Here is an 18,391-nt window from a genome sequence, read left to right as displayed (position 1 = left end):
CTGGAGTGATGGAATGAGAGGGAATCGGTAGAAACTGGAAGGGAGAAGATTTAGATTGGACATTAGGAAGAAATTCTTCACTATGAGGATGGTGGCACAGGGTGACCAAAGAAGCGTTGGCTGCCCCCTCCCTGGTGGTGTTCAGGACCAGGCTGGATGGAGCTTGGAGCAGCCTGATCCAGTGGGAGATGCCCCTGCTCATTGGAACTGGCTGGGCTTTGAGGTCCCTTCCCGCCCAAGCCATTCTACGATTCTAAATGGCTTCGGAGAGAGGTTTTGTCAGGGCCTCTGGAGGGGTTTAACACCCGCGGGCTCGCACTGCGCGGGGCGAATGCCCCTGTCAAAGGTTGATTTTGTGGGTCTGGGGGCGCTCGCGGGGTGGGGCGGGGCGGGCGGGCGCCCTCCCGCGCGCGCCTCTTTGTGAAGGCGGGACGCTCAGCGCGCATGCGCGGCCCGGCCCCGGGCGGGCGGGGGACGCCGTTGGCGCGAGATAGGAAAGCGCCGCCGCCGCCGCCCGCCCCGCCATGGCGCGCCGGGGCCGCGGGTGAGTGCGTCTCAACGGGGTCCTTGTGTCCTCTCCGAGCTCCGCTATCCCACTCCTCGCACGCCCACCGGAGGACTCGCCGCATCCTCCGCGGTGCCCCATCCCCCTGGGCTCCCTGCGTCCCTTACGCGGCTCCGCACTCCCCTGTCCCCGCACCCCCTCCGCGGTGCCCGCATCCCTCTGGGCTCCCTGCATCGCTCCGGGCTCCCCTGTCCCCGCACCCCCTCCGCGGGACTCACCGCATCCTCCGCGGTGTCCGCATCCCCCTGGTCTCCCCGCACCCCATTCGGGGCTCCGCGCTCCCCTGTCCCCGCCCTGTTTCTCCCCCCGCATCCCCCTGGGGCTCCGTGCTCCCCGTACCACCCCCGGGGTCTCCACGATCCCAGCACTCCCTGTCCCCGCACCCCCTGGGCTCCCTGCATCCCTCCGGGCTCCGCCACCTCTCCTCCCCCCCCCCCGGGCTCCTCGCACCCCATCCTGGGCTCCGCGCTCCCCTGTCCCCGTACTCCTTCTGGGGACTCGCTGCATCCTCCGCAGTGCCCGCGCGCTCCACTCTTGCGCGCTCCACTCTTCCCGCCCTGTTTCCATCTCCCTCGGGCTCCCCGCACTCCCTCGGGGGTCCCCGCGGTCTCCAGTCCCCGCACCGCGCCCCCCCCCCCCCCCCCTCCTCTGTCCCAGCACCTCCTGTTCCCGCACCCTCTGGGCTCCCTGGATCTCCGCGGTCCCAGACCCCCGCACTCCCACCGGGGCTCTGCTGTCCCCTGTGTTCTCCCCTCCCGGGGGTGTCCCCCCCCGAGGCTCTGTGCTCCCCGCTGTCTCCGGTCCCTGCCACCCCTCCGTACCCCCCAGGGCTCCACAGTCCCAGCACCCTCTGTCCCTGCACACCTCAGGCTCCCTGCACTCCCTCAGGGGTCCCCTTGGTCTCTGGTCCCTGCACCCCTTAGCATCGCGATCCTGCTCGCTCTACACTCTCCTCCTGGCTCCAGCCGAGAGCCTGGCTTTGCAGTTCTGAAGCAGAGGGGTGGCAGGAGGAGGCCGGGGGTCCGGGTGGGTGAGGGGTGACACCAGCTGCCTGGCCCCGGTCTTGCTTTCCTCTCTGCACCCTGGGGCTGCCTGGCTGTAAGGAGAACGAGTATGGGAACACAAGTCTTACCAAGAGTGGTTGAGGGAGCTGGGGTTGTTTGGCCTTGAGAAAAGGAGGCTGAAGGGAGACTTATCACTGTCTACAGCTGCCTGAAAGGAGGCTGGAGTGAGGAGGGTGTTGGTCTCTTCTCTTGAGTGATAGATAGGACGAGAGGAAATGGCCTCAAGTTGCGCCAGGGCAGATTCAGATTAGACATGAGGAAAAACTTCTTCACCGAAAGTTATTGGGCAGTGAAACCTGCTGCCCAGGGCAGTGGTTGAGTCCCCATCCCTGGAGGTGTTTGAAAGATTGTAGATAAAGTGCTTAGAGATGTGGTTTAGTAGTGGACACGTACGGTTGGACTTTATGATCTCAAAGGTCTTTTCCAATCTAGTGATTCTATGTTTGTAAGAGGGAAAATTGTCCCAGTCCTCCTTTGGGGGGGTGGGAAGGAGCAGAAGTGCCCCTTCCGCTGCACTCAGCGGCATGAAAATTGTGAGCATGCATGGGAGAACTCAAAGCTGAGGGACCCCCATGAACCTGAGATGTCTGAATGAGTGTCTGTGAGGTGTCAGGGTTCAGGGCTGGGAGAGTGGCTCTAGAGCTGTGCTGCACAACATGGAGTGCTCTCTGGAGCTCTGCTCTTCTTTCTCTGCTGTGTTTCGATCATATAATCTTTCGATCATTATAATCTTCCTTTATTCATCTCTAGTGAGGACCAAGATGAGGTGCATTGTCAGGATACTGACTCAGATGTGCCGGAGCAGCGGGATGGAAGGTGCAAGGTCAAGTGGACACAAGAAGAGGTGAGTGAGAACAGGCCAGTTTGGGGCAGGCCTCTGATGTGGCACACGGGTCTTGGGTACCTTCAACCCAGTTCTCACCTGCTGGCCATGACACCAACTCCTGTGGTCTTCCGGCTGGAGAAGACCCTGTATCTGTTTTGCTCATGGGAGCCAAGGCCTTGATAGGGGTGGGGAGTTTGTGTGAGTTCGAAATGTAGCCGGGAAAGTAAGAGCTCCCACCGCTTCAGCTTAAGCATCTGAGCCCTCAGTGAGATGACTGCAGCCTGCAGCTCTGTTCTGAGCAAAGAGGGGATCCAGAGGATGGACAAGGCCTCCAGCAAGCTGAATCACACAGTGGAAATGTTCTCCTACAGAAAGCAGCAAAAGCAGAGAGTGTTGAGGCTGTTGGGAACATGGCTTACTCATCTTGGCTAAGAGCCTGGAATTAGCTGGGATATTCTCTTCCCTCCTCCCAGTTACTCCATCATCTTTGCTCTGTTTGAAAACTCTAAGATGTTTTGTCTCCCCTGGGGTCTGAACACCAAGCACGATGGTCATTGTGCAGAGATCAAAGCTTTGGGCTCACGTTGGGCAGGGAATTATTTCGTATGTCAGCCCATCTGGAGCACACAGGCAAGGACACCTATAGCAGGCTTTTTGCAAGCTGTAAGAGTTGGCAAACCTCGGCTACAGCAGGGTTTGTGAAAGGAACGCTGTAGATGCCAGTAGCGCTGGGCTACAGGTGATACACTTAAACCAGTCAGCTTTCTGGGCCAGGCAAAGCGGTGGCTGAGCTGGGAGGTGCTGTCTGGTCAGGGATGTGCTGGGGCTGGGTAAGCAGGTAGCCTTGGCAGCAGAGTTTGAACCAGGCTGCTGCAATAGAGCTGAGCTCGTGTTTTGTACTTGCTGTATGAACTTAACCTAGTACAGAGCTCAGAACAGAACCAAAAGGTCTGTTCTATCTGGGCTCCAAGCACTGGTGTGCTGCTAAAGGATGGTGTGAGCTACTTTCCTTCCCTGAACACAGAATGCCAAAAGAAGACTTGACTGTTCAAAATATCTAGCTTGTTCCTGGGACTGGCAGCGTCAGGGGGTGCCTGTGGCGTTGTGTTGCCTTGGTGTATGTGAAAGTGAATGTCTTTGTTCTTTGCAGGATGAGCAGCTGAAGATGTTAGTAAGACATTACGGGCAGAATGACTGGAAGTTCCTGGCCAGTCACTTTCCTGTAAGTGACCCTTTGCCCAGTTGGGAATCATAGTGTTTGCATGTTGTTTTTTGACCTCAGTATGCTAGCTGTCTGCATCTGTTCAGCACCTTGCACTGTGGGACTTGGTTCTGTAATTGCTGCTCCAGTCTGTGAAATGGTGCTCCTTCAGGGCAGGAAGCCATCCTGCTTATATAGAGGACTTTCAAGGGTGAATCCGTTGGAGCTGGGATGAGAAATTGAGGTTGTTCTGTCCCCGTTTGCTGTGCCCCATGCACTAGTCATAGTCTATGCTTCTGCAGGTTTTCTGTGGGAACTGCTGTTGCTCTAGGGACTTTTGGAGCCTCTGGTCTAACATGTGGCTGCTCTCATTCCTTTTCCCAGAACCGTAGTGATCAGCAGTGTCAGTACCGGTGGCTGAGGGTGTTGAATCCAGACTTGGTTAAGGGCCCTTGGACCAAAGAGGAGGACCAAAAGGTAAGTTAGGGCTGAGACAATCTGAGCATTGGACTGTGAGTGCAGAGAGGTTGGAGGTGTCAGACCCTCTGATCTTTTCTTGTAAACTGGGTAATTCTTTCCCATGGTAGATACCCATGAGAGCAGCACTCTGTCCTGTTCTGAGCAGACTAATGCAGCTGTGGTCGTGACGAGGAGAAGCAAGTCGAGGCCTAAAGGCTAAACACCTTCTCCCTTTCACACAGCGCTGCTACAGTAGGCTGCCAAGGGAGAGAGCAAAAAAGGGAATTAATTCATCTGCCTACTGGCAGATCTCCCCCTGACCTGGCCGTGTTGGACCCAAGAGAAAATAAAACTGGCATTTCCTGTGCCACAGCAGACAGCCTGAAGTGGCTGTCTGAGGTCAGCTAGGTGAATCATGACTTCTGTGACCCTGTGTCTGTTGATTTCACAGTGAGCTGAGAGGGACGAGCTCACATAAGCTCATCATTTCCTCGTACTTAAGAAAAATTGGAGTGAATTCCAACTTTTACCACGGTTTTCTGCTGTAAAATTTCCTAGTTTGTCTGATTCTCTATAACACTCTGCTCCTCCATTTCTTTCCCTTTTGGTCCTGTTATAAGCTGTTATTGTCTCTTTTGCTTCCCATCTGTGTGTTATGTCAAGCGTGTCCTAAGGAAGCTTATCATGATGTCCCTTCCACCTCCCTACAGAAGAGCAATAGCTGCCTGCTTTCCCTTTCCTTTGGCACATCCTGACTGTCAGCCTACCCAGTCACAATGCTCACTGCCAGCCAGGCTGGGCTCCAGCTTTCTCCTCCTGACACTGCACATTGCTTTGTCCTGCAATGCTCCAGCTCCTTTTTCCGTGCCTCAGTTTTGTGGTTTTGGTCCGTTTGTGCTTGATAGTCAAGAGTCTACAGTAGGGATGTTTGTTATGGGTCAAGAGCACTGTGAGAATTGCCTGCCTGCACCTTTCACCTGAGTACAGCTGGCCAGAGTGGAAATGCTCTTTGAGAACCCTTCACCCTCTAAGATTTTGGCAGGCTGAATATTACAGGCAATAGATTTTGTCCTGATTGTGCCATGGACATTGTGCAGGGGTTCAGAACAGATTCTGTGCCCGAAAGCATTTGTGCTGAGCCTCAGGCAGGAGTGACACAGCCCTGGGTGAAGTGGAAGTGGCAAAGTGGATTGCTCTTAAGTGAATATGACTTGTTCATGCATTGAAGCACTCACTGTGCATCCTGGTGCTTGCAGGGTATGGAGCTGGTGTGTCCTTGGTGTGTTTAGCGTATTGTGCAGGGGAGGCAGCGCCTCTGTCGCTGCAGGCAGACACTGCAGAGCTGATAGAGGCTGTTGACACATGGGCAGGACCTCAGTAGGAGGGATACGTGTGTTTCTAAATGTGGGCCTACCTGCTAGTCTCCACCCCATCTTCTGTGAGTGGTCGTCTGCATTCACAGGTGCTGTGGGGCAAAATGTCTGCACAGAAACAGCCTCTTCCAGGAATTTGGCTGAATTATTGCTCTCATGAGTATGATACATCTGTCAGTGCTGGATCCCTCTAGTTTTTTCTCTGAAGGGCCTTTCTCTGTCTGCCCTTACCTGGTCCCAAGGGAGGTGAAGAACAAAGTCTGAAGATGACTGTATTGACCTTCCCCTCCTTTATTCCATTTCCTTATTTCCCTCCTGCTTTCTTCCAAGGTAATTGAACTGGTTAAAAAATATGGCACCAAACAATGGACCCTGATAGCCAAGCACCTGAAAGGGCGGTTAGGGAAGCAGTGCCGGGAACGCTGGCATAACCATCTGAACCCTGAGGTGAAGAAATCCTCGTGGACAGCAGAGGAGGATCGCATCATTTTTGAGGCCCACAAGGTCCTGGGGAATCGTTGGGCAGAGATTGCCAAGCTGCTGCCTGGGAGGTAGGACCTTTGCTCACTGGTGCTGGGTGGCTCGTAGAGATCCTTGCATTGGGCTCACAGGATAGGACTGGAGAGTGTGTAGGAGTTGTTAGTGTGCTTTAAAGTTGCTGTAAACGGTAATTTTCTGTTTCCTTCTGCTTTCTCTACAGGACTGACAATGCTGTAAAGAATCACTGGAACTCCACCATCAAGCGGAAGGTGGACACCGGAGGCTTTCTCAATGAAAATAAGGAGTCCAAGTCAGTGTACTTGCTCGTGGAGGTGGATGACAAGGAGAGCCAAAGTCAGACGGGAGCTGGGAGCCAGGTACTGGACCAGCACGTTTACAGCAGGCAGCCGAGTCAGTCTCCTGCTCTGCTAATGCATAGCCGAGCTGTTCATCCACCCTCCTGCTGCCTCTCACGGTGCCTTTGCCACAGCCTAGTGTCTACATAGACAGCCTGTACCTTCCCCCAGCCTTCTCCAAGACACTGACTCTCGGGAGATCTCTCCCTCCAGGAGCTAGAGATGTAATGTGAGCCGGAGTGTGTTGTCCAGGTGGAGGAGAGCAGTCTGCTAGTGCTGTTACCTTGCCAACCCCAACACCAGGTCCATCTTGGAGATGAAAGATATTTTTTTTGGCTTTGTTGTGCTGTTGCTGGTGGGAGAGCGAGGCTGCTCCAGCCAGTGCGAGGGGCATGGTGAAGGGATATGGTGTTCCTTTCCTTGAAAAAAAGGAAGCGGGGGAAGTACATCCAGTTATTTTTTTTTTTTCCATGAAGGATGTATATAGTTTTCAAAGGTGAGCTCTTGATATGTAGAAAATTCAGAACTTCTGCTACCTGCTCAGCCTTTGTTCAGCTTTCTCCTGGGATCCTTTTAAGTGAAATCTTGAATTAAACAGCCCTGTGCTACTTGTGTTGCATGGAATCCTGCTCAGATGGTGTATGGGACAGAGCAGTGAGGGAGGATGGCGATGTGAAAGGAACTGAATGGTAGGTAGGAGAGCAGGTGGAGCTGAATGTGTCCAGGGACCCTTGCTTTTCATCCCCAGGACTTGGTGTCGTTCCCTTGCTTTCTACTAATGGCTGGACTTTTTGTTGTATGCACAAAGACTGCCCTTCTGAACTGCCCAGACAATATCTCTAAAATAAAGGAAGAGGATGTCAGTGACGAGGAAGTGACGGGTGTGCAGGAGTTACCCTCGGAGCTGCCAGCAGCCGAACTGACAGAGCAGACCGCTGAGGGGACCCCAGATGATGCGGTGCCTGAGGACGCCTCTTCAGTTATCACATCACCATACAAATGGGTTGTCGAAGCTGCCAATTATTTGTACCCAGCATCTGTGCCAGCCTTCAATGAAGCTCTGGATATGATTGAATCCGTAAGTAACAGACCTTTGCTTCTGCAGCAATTGCAGGGAGACTGATCCTCTCCCTCTTCCCTTGAGTCAACTTATTGGGTCTCCTTGATCATCACCATGGGCATCCTGAGGAAGGCTGCGTCTTTCCTTTGGTTGCAACTACCCACCATCTCTTTTCCAGGGCTGTATTAGCCTTTTCAGCTCTGCCAAGTATTGCTTTGGGCTTTCATATTTCCCTAGGTGAGTGTCCTTGTGCATGGGTTCTGCTGGTGGGGAGACTGTAGATGCTGGCAAAGCTGATCTCAAGCCCTTCTTTATCAGCCAGAGTGTCTCCAGCTCTCCCTTTCACGACAGTTCAGGCCCATGCTCATGAGCTTTCCTTTCCCTGCTGTTACAAGATGGGATAGGACAAGACAGATTTGGAATAGGCCAGGCCCACTTGTTGTGTGTGGGATAGACCCTGTCAAACTGGGGGATACCACCACTTGCTTTCAGAGGAGGTAGCTTCACTGAAACTAGTAATTTTGAGTCAGTCAAGCAGCACTGAGGTCCCCAGGGTGATGGAGGCACACCAGGGCAGGAGGCTGATTGGAATCAACAGGGCACTTTGCTGCCATCACAGAGAAGTATCACTGCAGCCTTCACCCTACGTGATGAGCTTATGAGCTGATTATCTGTGGAGAATAGACTTAGTGTGTGTACAGGAGGGCAGAGTTTGTGCCCAAGGCTTTACGGCCCATCTGCAGATCCTTAGGGGTCTGCTTGTATGGTACTTTGGGTGTTGGTGGAGTTGAGCTATGAAGCAGGTGCTCTCTGAACTGGTCTGGTCACTTCTAATCTGTTTCCAGCAGTGCGTGCTACAGCAAAGCACTGTGTCCAGCTGTACTGGTGTGCCCAAGTCTTGGTTTGGTGTTGGGTGACAGTTGCTTCATTCAGTCCCTGTCCCCATCTGCTTTGTTTGTCTCCTCTGTGTGAGGGTGCAGCTGTTTGTGCAGCTGTGATGTGAACTGAACTGGGAAACCAGCCTTCCGTAAATAGAAAAAAACTGTCCTACACACAAGCAGCAGCCTTCAGCTGGGTCACTTCCCTGGTTTGGTTCTCAGCTGTGCTGGCAGCAGAGGGGAGAGGGCTTGAGCTTTGCTCTAGCCAGGCAAATCTGGTGCAATCTCACATCCCCACTTATTTCACCTCCCAGTTCATCTCCATCTGCACCAGTCGGCTGCTCAGTTTTCCCTGTGGGGCTGCTTCTGATCATTTCCCTTGTGTGCAGGACCCAGAAGGTTGGTGTGATCTGATCCAGTTTGACCTGCCTGAGGAAGCCTCCGCCGGTGGCAGCAGTAGCAGCAACAGCCCAGTGAGGCAAACCCCCGGCAAGCCGACGCCGTCCCTGTCCAATGTGACTGAGTACCGCCTGGATGGCCACACCATCTCTGACTTGAGTAAGAGCAGCAAGGGAGAGCTCATCCCCATCTCTCCACATTCAGAGATGAGCTTTGGAACGCCACCCTCTGTGCTGAAGAGGCAGAAGAAGAGGAAGATTTCCCTTTCACCTGTCACGGAGAATGCCACCAGCACAAGCCTTTCCTTCCTTGACTCCTGCAACAGCATGACGCCCAAGAGTACCCCTGTGAAGACACTGCCCTTCTCTCCATCTCAGGTACAGAGCAGTGGCAGAGCCCAGCCTGTGCTTCTCTGCTTGAGCTTAGTTGTGAGCTAATACATGTCAGTGCTCTAGATGCTTGCTTTAATGCTATATATTCCCATCAGCTCTACCAGCTTTATATTTCTTCTGCCTTGAGTGAGGCAGTGCTAGTGGGCAGGGTGTGTCTGCTAAAACAAGACACAGACTTGGGTTCTGGAGTGGTTTGTCTTTAGTGCTGCTCTTCCTGTGGGAGCAGCAGCCTGTATTTGCCTCTGGGAGTGCTTGCAGCATCAGCTAAGCCCAGACGCTGTTTGTGATGGGCAAGGCATGTGCTCACTATTGTGCAGATAGTGCCTGCCTGCTCCAGGATGGCTGGAGAGCATGGTGTTTCTGTCCCCAGGGCATTGCTGCCCCAGCTGTGGGTAGCAGAGTGGCAGCAGTGAGAAATGGCTTTCCCTGTTCGTTTCCAGTTAAGTCGTGCAGGCAGGCTTGACAGCATGCACTTGTGCAGATCTGTTGAGTTGCTGTGCTTAGGGAGGTGCTTCTGGTCTTGTCTTGTTGCATAAGGGACTCGGGATCTTTTAGTCTTTGTCGTAACTCCTACAGTGTCCACACACTCCACATCTTGGAGCACTGCAATGTTCAAACCGACTAGTTTCTCATATATTGATGTGGTGGCGTTCTGTCTATAAAATAGAATAAAAGCTGCTACCATGTTGGATGCTCCAGTGCAGTCCCCGCAACTGCTCCGTTGTTCACACCCAGTCTACCCATGCCTTCTAGCCTTTATTTCTGCTGTTTCTGCAGCGCTGGGTGACACATGGGAGAGCACGCCAGGACAGTCTGACACCTTGGTTCAGGTGGAATGCAAGGCCAGCAAGAACTAGGAAATCAGTGTGTGACCTGAAATGTGCAGACCTGCAGAGTGTAAAAGGTTGGAGGGCCTGGAGTGAATCGGAGAAGGCAGATGGCATGTCCTTCCTCTCAGGCTGAGCTTCAACCGTCAGTGAATGCAGCACACGCAGCTCTTCTCTCTCCATAGGTTCTTGGATACAGACCCCATTCCTTGTTGGAGTCACTTATTAGCTGTCTTCAGCATGAACTGTGAGAAAATGGCAAACCGTCTCATCTCTGCTAGGATTCTGCTTCATGATACCTAATAAGTGAAGTAAAATCCTAGCAAAGATGAGACGGTTTGCCATTTTCCTACAGCTTAGGCTGAAGGACAGCTCAATGCAAAATCTGTTAACTTGTATACTGTTGTAACGGACTTCCCTCACATTTGCCAGCCTGAGGGAGGAACAGGCCTTTGGTGGCTGGCATTACTTTTCCTTCACCATTTTTCTTGGCCTTATCTGGAGCAGTGCAAGGAGAGACTTCTCTCTCACCCTGTAGCTGCCTGTGGTCATATCAGCTCATTCCTTGTGGGAAGTGAATAATCTTTATGGGTGTGAGGCACCTTCTGGCAACTTTAGTGTCTATGTCTATGCACAGGACTTTGAGTCTTTGAGAGTCATTGTGCTTTATACTGAGATAGATCACTCTTGTGCTACTCGATGTGAGGGGATTGTTCCTTCTTCAGATTTTCCCCTGTATTTCAGAAAAAATCAATGACTTGTGGTGCTGTGCTGGGATGCTTGAGACTGAGTGTCTTCTCTTTCTTCCCTGTGCTGTGCAGTTCTTAAACTTTTGGACCAAACAGGATACGCTAGAACTGGAGAACCCATCTCTGACCTCCACACCTGTGTGCAGTCAGAAGGTGATTGTCACCACCCCACTGCACAGGGACAAGACTCCTCTGCTCCAGAAGAACTCAGCGTAAGTCTTTTCTTCCTCTTTCCCCACCCTGACCTGAGGAATGTCCTTTTCCACACAGGAATCTTGTCCAATTCAAACATACCTTCCCCAGAACTTATACTGGCACTGCTGAGAGGGGATAGGGAGGCTGGGGACTTAAATCCGTGTTATTGTCCCAACTTCTGCAGGCAACAGGTGTCCCATCTGATCTGGGCTGCAGCCAAGTGCCTGCTGTTGGGCTCAGCTGCTGGGTAGGCTGCTGTTCCTTGTACATATCTTTGACTGGGAAACATTGCTGTGCTGTGAGCCCTGTGCCAGCAGGGAGGGGATTTGATTTTCTCTATAAGAGCTGTTCAGATCCATCCCTTTAGCTCTGTACTCTCTGTTTTGCCTGACCTGAGGGACAGTCCAGGGCAATGGTAACCCAAGGTACTGTCCCAGGCAGGTGGGAAGGGGTGTTATTGCTGGTGGGCTGAAGCAGCACAATGTTTAGGGGTGCTGGCTGTGCTAGCAAAACCACTCGGTTGTTGGCATGGCCCAGAGCAGCTCCTCTGTCCGGGCGGTGTGAGGTGGCTGGGCTCTAAGTGTATTTGCTCTCAGGACTACTGCTGGCCCAACTATGGCTTTCACAAGCCTAGGCTGATCCTGAGCAGATCTACCAGCAGAATCGTTGCAGAGTAGGGCTGGCCTGCAGGGCCACATGTTGCCTGTATCAGGTTGCTCTACTGCTTTCTGACAAGGGTACTTGGTAGCTGGCAGGATGGAGCTGCATAGCTGGCATGTCTGAAGGATGTTGTTTCTGCTAAAAAGCTCCTCCATGCCTGTTTGCCCTGCTTGAAGCCCAGGAACAGTCCAGCTAGGCAAGTGGCTTCTGCTGCCACGTGAGACTGCAGGTGGCTCATGTCAAGAGGGTGGGTTACTTTGTGTGGGTTACAGCATGTCTTTCGCACTCTGCCAGGTTTGTTACACCAGATCAGAAGTATGTGGTGGACAACACACCTCACACTCCCACGCCTTTCAAAAATGCCTTGGAAAAATACGGACCAATTAGGCCTCTGGTGAGTATTGGGCAGGACTGCCACTTGCTGGTGACAGAAATGCAATGAATGCAGAAGGGACATGGGATGGGTTGCAGTGGAGCTGGGAGCCAACTGTTACCTGTGCTGCAACCAGGGACAGTTTGGTGTAGTGCTAGACTGAGATGGGAGGGATGAAGGGGACCTTGTCATGGTGAACGTGTCATGGTAAGTAGCCACAGAATTTCTAATTCCTCTGTAAACCAGCTACAAATGCCCCAAACTGCCCTTGAATCAGGCTGCAGTGTTTGGCTACTGATGACCTTTAGGAAAAGAAAGATAATCTGTCGAGGCATTCCTGAGGAACTGAGTGTCTTAATGCGGGTGTTGCAGGCATCACAGTTTCCAGTATGCCAATCCTTCTGTGTGTACTGGCCTCTTGAAGACACATTTGGGGTTCAGCTAATAAGTGTCTTATGCATGGTGATCGTGTAAATCTGTCAGGATTAGCAGGAATCTTGTCGTGTGTCTTCCAGCTGGGAAGTAATTAAGTTTGTCCTCCAACTGTGGGCTCCCCTGACTCCATTATCCTTTGAGGAAACACTCATGAGTTGGACAAGCATACAGATTTTGACTGTCTTGTGCTCTCTCAACCTTTTCACACCAGCCCCAGACTCCTCACCTGGAAGAAGACTTGAAAGAGGTGCTCCGAAGTGAAGCTGGCATTGAACTTATCATAGAGGATGATGTGAAGCCTGAGAAACAGATGAGGAAACAAGGGGTGAGCTCATTTAGCATTTAGTACCTGTTGCTGAGCTACCTTGTGCTGTTAAGGGGTGTTTTCGCTGGTTTTGTTCATCTTGCTGTTGATGCCAAAAAGCTTGTGGCCCATAGCTTCTGTCTTTTAATCAGCAAGAGGTGCCTGAGGTTAAGGACTTCTTAAAATACTGCCAACAGTGTCCTGATTTACGCTGAACTCGGGGCATTCCAGGAGATGCCATGTTCTTAACCTTCAGGAGAGACCCGTGATGCACTTGGAGAATCTGTGGCAAGTTGGGCTGCTAGAAGGCTCTGGGCTTATATGCAGAGTCTCTTGGCTCAGTTTCCTGGTGGCCTTCCTTCCCTATTGAAAGAGGTCCCCTCTTATAAATTAGTGGCTCTTGGTGCCAGGAGGAGAGCACTGGGAACTGCTGTGCTCTTTGGTGGGGAAGCATGCCTTCTTCCTGAAGTGCTGGTGCAGTGCAAGCTGGGGCTGATGTTGGCTTGGTGTGCGCCCTGGGACCGTAGGATGGCCGTTCAGAGGGTTGATTCATGCTGACGCTTGTTTTTTTGTCCCCTAGTTGCGCAGGAGTCCCATCAAGAAGGTCCGGAAGTCTCTGGCTCTGGATATTGTTGATGAGGATAAGACTCAAAATATGCCTGCCCTCCCCAAGACTGTCTGCTTCAAAAGAGCCCAGGTGAGTGTGCTGCGGGCAGACCAGGATTAGAGCTGGCTGCAGCGGGGCTGAGCAGTGAACTTCCTTGGCTGGTTGGATCTGTAATCCTTGTTCAGGATCCTCCACCAGTTGTTTGAGAGCTGTGTGGACAGTGCTGGCCTGCAAGGTTAGGCTGTGTTTTTAGGAGGAGTTTTCCTTAATGTGTTCCTCTGCGTCTGATTTGGTTAGTAAAAGCTCTCCGAGGAAAGCCTGCGCAATATAGCAGTGAGAGCTTTGCCACCTGTACCTGCTTTTCAACATGATGTGGATGAAGGGCTGGATTTATTAGCTGGCCTTTTGGCCAAGCCAAGTGTCAGCGCTGTTAGGGCAAATTAACTTGTTTTCTCATACAGTTTTCTTTCCCTTCGTTGCAGCCTGTGAATTTCCTGTCAAGATCCCTGAACCTTTCCTCCTCGAGCAGGAAGAATGACAGTGGTTTACTCAACAGAGCCTTTGTGCAAGTGCAGCCAGAGAAGATGTCCTATAGAAAAATGCCGAGCCTTTTCAGACCACCTGCACCGGTAAGCCCTGTGACTACTGCTTTCCCTGTCGGGAGGCTAGCTGGCAATGCAGCCCTTGTCCTTCCTCAGGAGGAGTGAGGAGAAGAAGCTGTGCGCTCCTGCACAGACATCCTCAGCTGTCTTTGCACCCAGGTTTGGAGATGCTGAGCCAACACTGTCATGCTACAGCTCTCTCTTTGCAAACCTGAGCCCCATGGCTGATCAGAGCTGTAGCCTGCTTGTTCAACCTCTGTATTTCCTAATGGGAACCCACATCCTGTCCCAATCCATCAGGGATTTTAGAAGATTGACCGAGGAATGAAGTAAACTTTTTCTTTTTCCCGGCAAGTACTTCTCAAGTGGGTGACAGTAGGCTGATCTTTTTTTGCCTCTGCACATAGCCAGTCTGTGAACTGCTGAATAAATGTCAGACAGAAAAGGTATTTACCATCTCTGATCTTCAGGGTGTTTCTAGGTTGTGGGGAAGGCTGTATGCCGTAGGCAGAATAGGCTGGCTTTATCCTGCTGTTTCCCTGAACATCTGGCAGTACAGAGCTCCAGGTGACAGTGTATCACCTTTGTAGCTCGTGCTGAGGTTGGAAGTGTTACAGCTACGCTGTTCCTCACCTCCATGCTGTGAAGCCCATCTGGGCTGTGCTGGAGTCACAGCAGCCTACAGATACACTCTGGGGCATAAGTGGTTTCTTGTGTTCTCCTTAATCTTCACCATTTTGTTTGTTTGCAGGCAAGAGTGCAGTAGTAGAGGGCTATCCTGGCTTTGTTAGGCAGTGTGGCTTGGAGAAGGGGGATTTGGACCATGACTCTGCAGCTGTTGCAGCTTGCTTGGGATAAGTCATGGGAGCTCTCTGGTAGCTTGAGTGAGGAAGAAAAAACGTGCTGTCCTGGGTGGGGGGTGAAACTGCAGCTGGGGGCCTAGTGTTCAGATCCCTGGCAAAATCCAGGTACAGTGGATTTTGCTGTACTGCCTTATCTCAGTCTTCATGGAGCACTGCAGCAAGGGGAGGTGGAATCTGTCCCTGGATTAGAGCTGTCTGTTGTGAAAGCTTTTCCTTCTGATAAATAAGCGCTCCTCAGCCAGAGTGATTCCTTTCCTTTCTGAAAATAAACTCTACTTAAACACTTCCATTTCTCCTCCCGTCCTAGGCAGGGTCGTACTGCTCTGCGAGCTAATAGATCCACATAAATAAAGCTTTGGGAGTGACTTGAAGGTGACAGTAAGGCAGCTTGTGTGGTGACAAAGTACACAGGTGTGCAGTGAAAAATCCCATTGCCCAGAGACAGCAGAGCTGTCTGCGGTGTTGCTGGGCTCCTGGGATTTATTGTGCCAGAGCAGTGTTGCTAGCAGTGGCAATTATTTATTAAGGAAGCTCACCTAGCTGTGGGCTGAACCTAAATCAGCCCTGAAGCTGTACTGTGGCTGCATGAGGGGGTTGTTAACGTAAGCAAGTGCTGAAGCTTGAGCTCTGGTTCTTTGCAGTGCATGTATAAATGGATATCCATTTAGCAGAGTATTCACAGGGGTTTTCCTGAGGTGCAAAACCACTTTATGGGAAACCTTTCTGCATGCAGTGACTGAAGCACACCTGACTTTCAGCTCTTCCTATGTGCTATGGGGTCTCGCTGAAGCTGAAGGCACCAAATTGCCGTTAAGGATGGTCTTTGGCAACCTAGACCTTGTGCTGAGCGGCTTGTGTAGGAATTGAATGGGTTAGGAATAAATCCCAAAGCTTGAATTCCTTCTATCCCTCTGGAATCTCTTCAGCAGAAGGAGCTTTAGTGGGTTTGTGCTTTTGGGTTTCTGCCTCAAGCCAAGTAAGTGAAAGACCTGAAAGGGCATGTGGACCATCCTGAAACTGAGCACTCACCTGGGAAACTGTTGAACATAATCCCTCTTAGATAGAAACGACCATCTTGGCTGTGATGTGTAACTGGCAGTGTTCATGCTCCTCCTGGCTGCAAGATGGGTGCTCCTAACTACCAAGTTTTATTTCCCTTGGGTAGCAGATAGTTGTTATGATACATTTTTTTTTTTTAAATGGCATGTCAACACTGTCTTTGTCCTCTCTCTTAACTGTGCTGTACGTGTTCTTTCTTTTCCCTCTGCAGATGACCAGGGCTTGGAAAGCAGTGGCCTGTGGTGGAACCCAAGACCAACTCTTCATGCAGGAGAAAGCTCGACAGTTTTTGGGCATGTTGAAACAGTCTCACACATCAAGGACCTTAATCTTATCATGAAGGATTATTCTGCTTTTTTTAATTTTATTTTTTAAAATGTTTTTATAAATGGAGAGAAGGGGGAACCACAGGAAAAAAATATCCTCTGCCAGGCTGTGCTGTGTGGGGGTGGATTTTTTTCCTTCTGTTTCCAGGTAGATCTATATTGTAATAAGTTGGGCTAACTGCTGGCTAATGTGTGGAATGCAAGGTTTGGGATCATTGTGGAAAAGCAGATGAGGGAGGTTTGGAGAGCTGACCTCTCTTTGCAAGACCTGGGTTCTGCAAAAGTAGAAGCACACAGCCGTGTTCCACCTTGGAGCAGCGTGCACAGTGGAGACGGGCCTCTCTGCCTGCCTGGATTTCTCACTACCTGCTCTAGTACCTCGGGAACGGCTTTTGCGAACATTCCTGCACATGTCTCATCTCCCCTTCCAGCTTTCACAGGGGATGGAGTGCTCTCCCCTGACTCTGTGAGGACAGAGGCTGGGAGATACGCTGTGGGGCGACTGGTGTTTGGAGCTGGCCTCTCGTTCCCTGTGGGGCTGCTTTGTACTGCTGTGCTGCGGAAGGGGAGCGCCTGGTGCCTCTCCCCAGGGCTGCGCTCCCTCTTCAAATAAACAATGGTGCTAACATCACCCTGTTACTCGGACTCTGACTCGGCCTCGCCATGCTCAGAGGGAGGCAGGGCTGTGCTGGGGTGGTGAGACGCAGGAAGACATAGGGTTTCACGTGTGATCTTTCCTGGCAAATTGCTGAATTTATGTTGGTCTATGTGGCTAGGGATGCCTTCTCCTCACTCTCAGTAGTTTAATCACTGTTTAGGAATGGTTTTGGTTACTTTATGGGAAGGTGCTGTTCTGTGTTTGAGCTTAGCGTGGCTGCAGGAGTTGGGTAGAGGCTGCTGAGAGCTGTGAACCTGCGAACAGCACCAGGAGCATGTGATGTAGCAGAGCCTCTTCTGTCCTTCCTTTGGAGTCCAAAGCTGTGTCCATAGAGTTGTCTCTGTGTGATAGCAGTAATATGGTTTGCCATTTCGATGTAGCCAAGGATGAAATGCAGCAATAGTATCAATATATTGTCTGTGCAATGGGAAAGGAGCTGGAAATACTGAGGAGCGACTTGCCAGTTAGACCAAGTGCATGAACAGCTTTGGGTGAGCTCTGTTCAGGGCTGTGCTGTGATGTGCTGTCCCCTCTAAGCCACCAGGCTCTGGCTGGGGGTGGCAGTGCAGCAAAGATGCAGGGAGGGGGTCTGTTCACTCCATGCATCTTAACTGTCCCCAGTCACTCTGCAGGGTGGAAAAACGGAGCAGGGCTATATAAATCTTATTTCAGGTTGTGGCTTACACAGGGAATAGTCAAGAAGCCCTTACTGCGAAGCTTGTTAATAAAACCGTGGATTCTGGGAAACGAGGGAGTTTTAGAAACCCAGCTCATTTTTCATTTCTACAAGCTCTGGGCCAAAGTAAATCCATGAAGTCATTTTTATTTCTGTTTCTCAGTGCTGCAATGTTTGCTTTGGAAAGACAGTAGGGACCACTTGTCTGAAAGCCTGGCTTTAGCTGCTTCAATTCTCTTGTTATTTTAAGAGAAATCATCATAAACCCATCCCTCTTCGCTCGGAGTTTAGCAGGCTTGGCCATACCTGTGCTGGGTGACAAAAACCAAGCCCTGAATTGCATTTCCTTTCTGGAGCCGATGTAAGCTGAGAGTCCTGAGCAGGCAGAGTCTGCCGGAGAGTAAATCGGTGCATAAGCCTGACGTGTAGATTTGGGAACTGCCCCTAAATTAAAGGATTATGAGGCTGAGAAGTATTAACTACTAGTCTGATGCTGTAAATCTAGATAGGGCCGGGTGTCCTGCATGGCAGAGTGCTTGTTAAGAAAGGTTGAAAGGCAGAAAAATACTGAAGAAAATGATTCAGGCCTGGCGTGGTTAATGAGTAAAAAGATAATTAGCTTCTAATTGGAAAGTTTGGTGTGGATCTTGCCAGGCTGTCTTGGCTATCCTGGGGCTTGGAAATGGGCACTGCTCTGCAGGTGGGGGAACAAGGCCCTACACTTGATTTATTCTGTTAATTTAGATGCTCTATTCCTGACAAAAGCCTCAGAGGTTGAACTTACCTGTGGCTGTGGAGTCCCTGGGCTGGAGCTGGAGATCCTTCTCAGTCCAGGACTCCGTGTCCCCACAGTGTCCCTGGCTGCGCCCCAACCATTGTCCCCTTGAAGCCTCTGCAGTAACCCAGCCCTCTCAGGCCACACAACCCTCACAAAAAGAAACTTGGAAATTTAATTTTGCTTTAAATCGAAGACCAGAATGAAAGTGTCCCAGGAGCCCCTGCCA

At 51.4% G+C, this 18,391-nt stretch overlaps 1 protein-coding gene across 1 annotated transcript; it reads left to right on the top strand.

Moving 5' to 3' along the window:
* Positions 1 to 447: 447 nt before the first annotated feature.
* On the top strand, positions 448 to 17,880 carry MYBL2 (MYB proto-oncogene like 2). Its single transcript, XM_054081937.1, has 14 exons — positions 448 to 544; positions 2,380 to 2,473; positions 3,606 to 3,677; positions 4,041 to 4,133; positions 5,819 to 6,039; positions 6,189 to 6,345; positions 7,133 to 7,402; positions 8,652 to 9,038; positions 10,702 to 10,841; positions 11,779 to 11,878; positions 12,504 to 12,617; positions 13,177 to 13,293; positions 13,686 to 13,832; positions 15,939 to 17,880. The coding sequence occupies exons 1-14, from the start codon at positions 525 to 527 to the stop codon at positions 16,065 to 16,067; spliced, it is 2,061 nt and encodes a 686-aa protein (XP_053937912.1). The 5' UTR covers positions 448 to 524; the 3' UTR covers positions 16,068 to 17,880.
* Positions 17,881 to 18,391: the final 511 nt, after the last annotated feature.

The sequence above is a fragment of the Cuculus canorus genome, chromosome 16, assembly GCF_017976375.1.
Source record: "Cuculus canorus isolate bCucCan1 chromosome 16, bCucCan1.pri, whole genome shotgun sequence".
NCBI lineage: Eukaryota > Metazoa > Chordata > Aves > Cuculiformes > Cuculidae > Cuculus > Cuculus canorus.
This window is presented reverse-complemented; position numbering and strand designations above follow the sequence as displayed.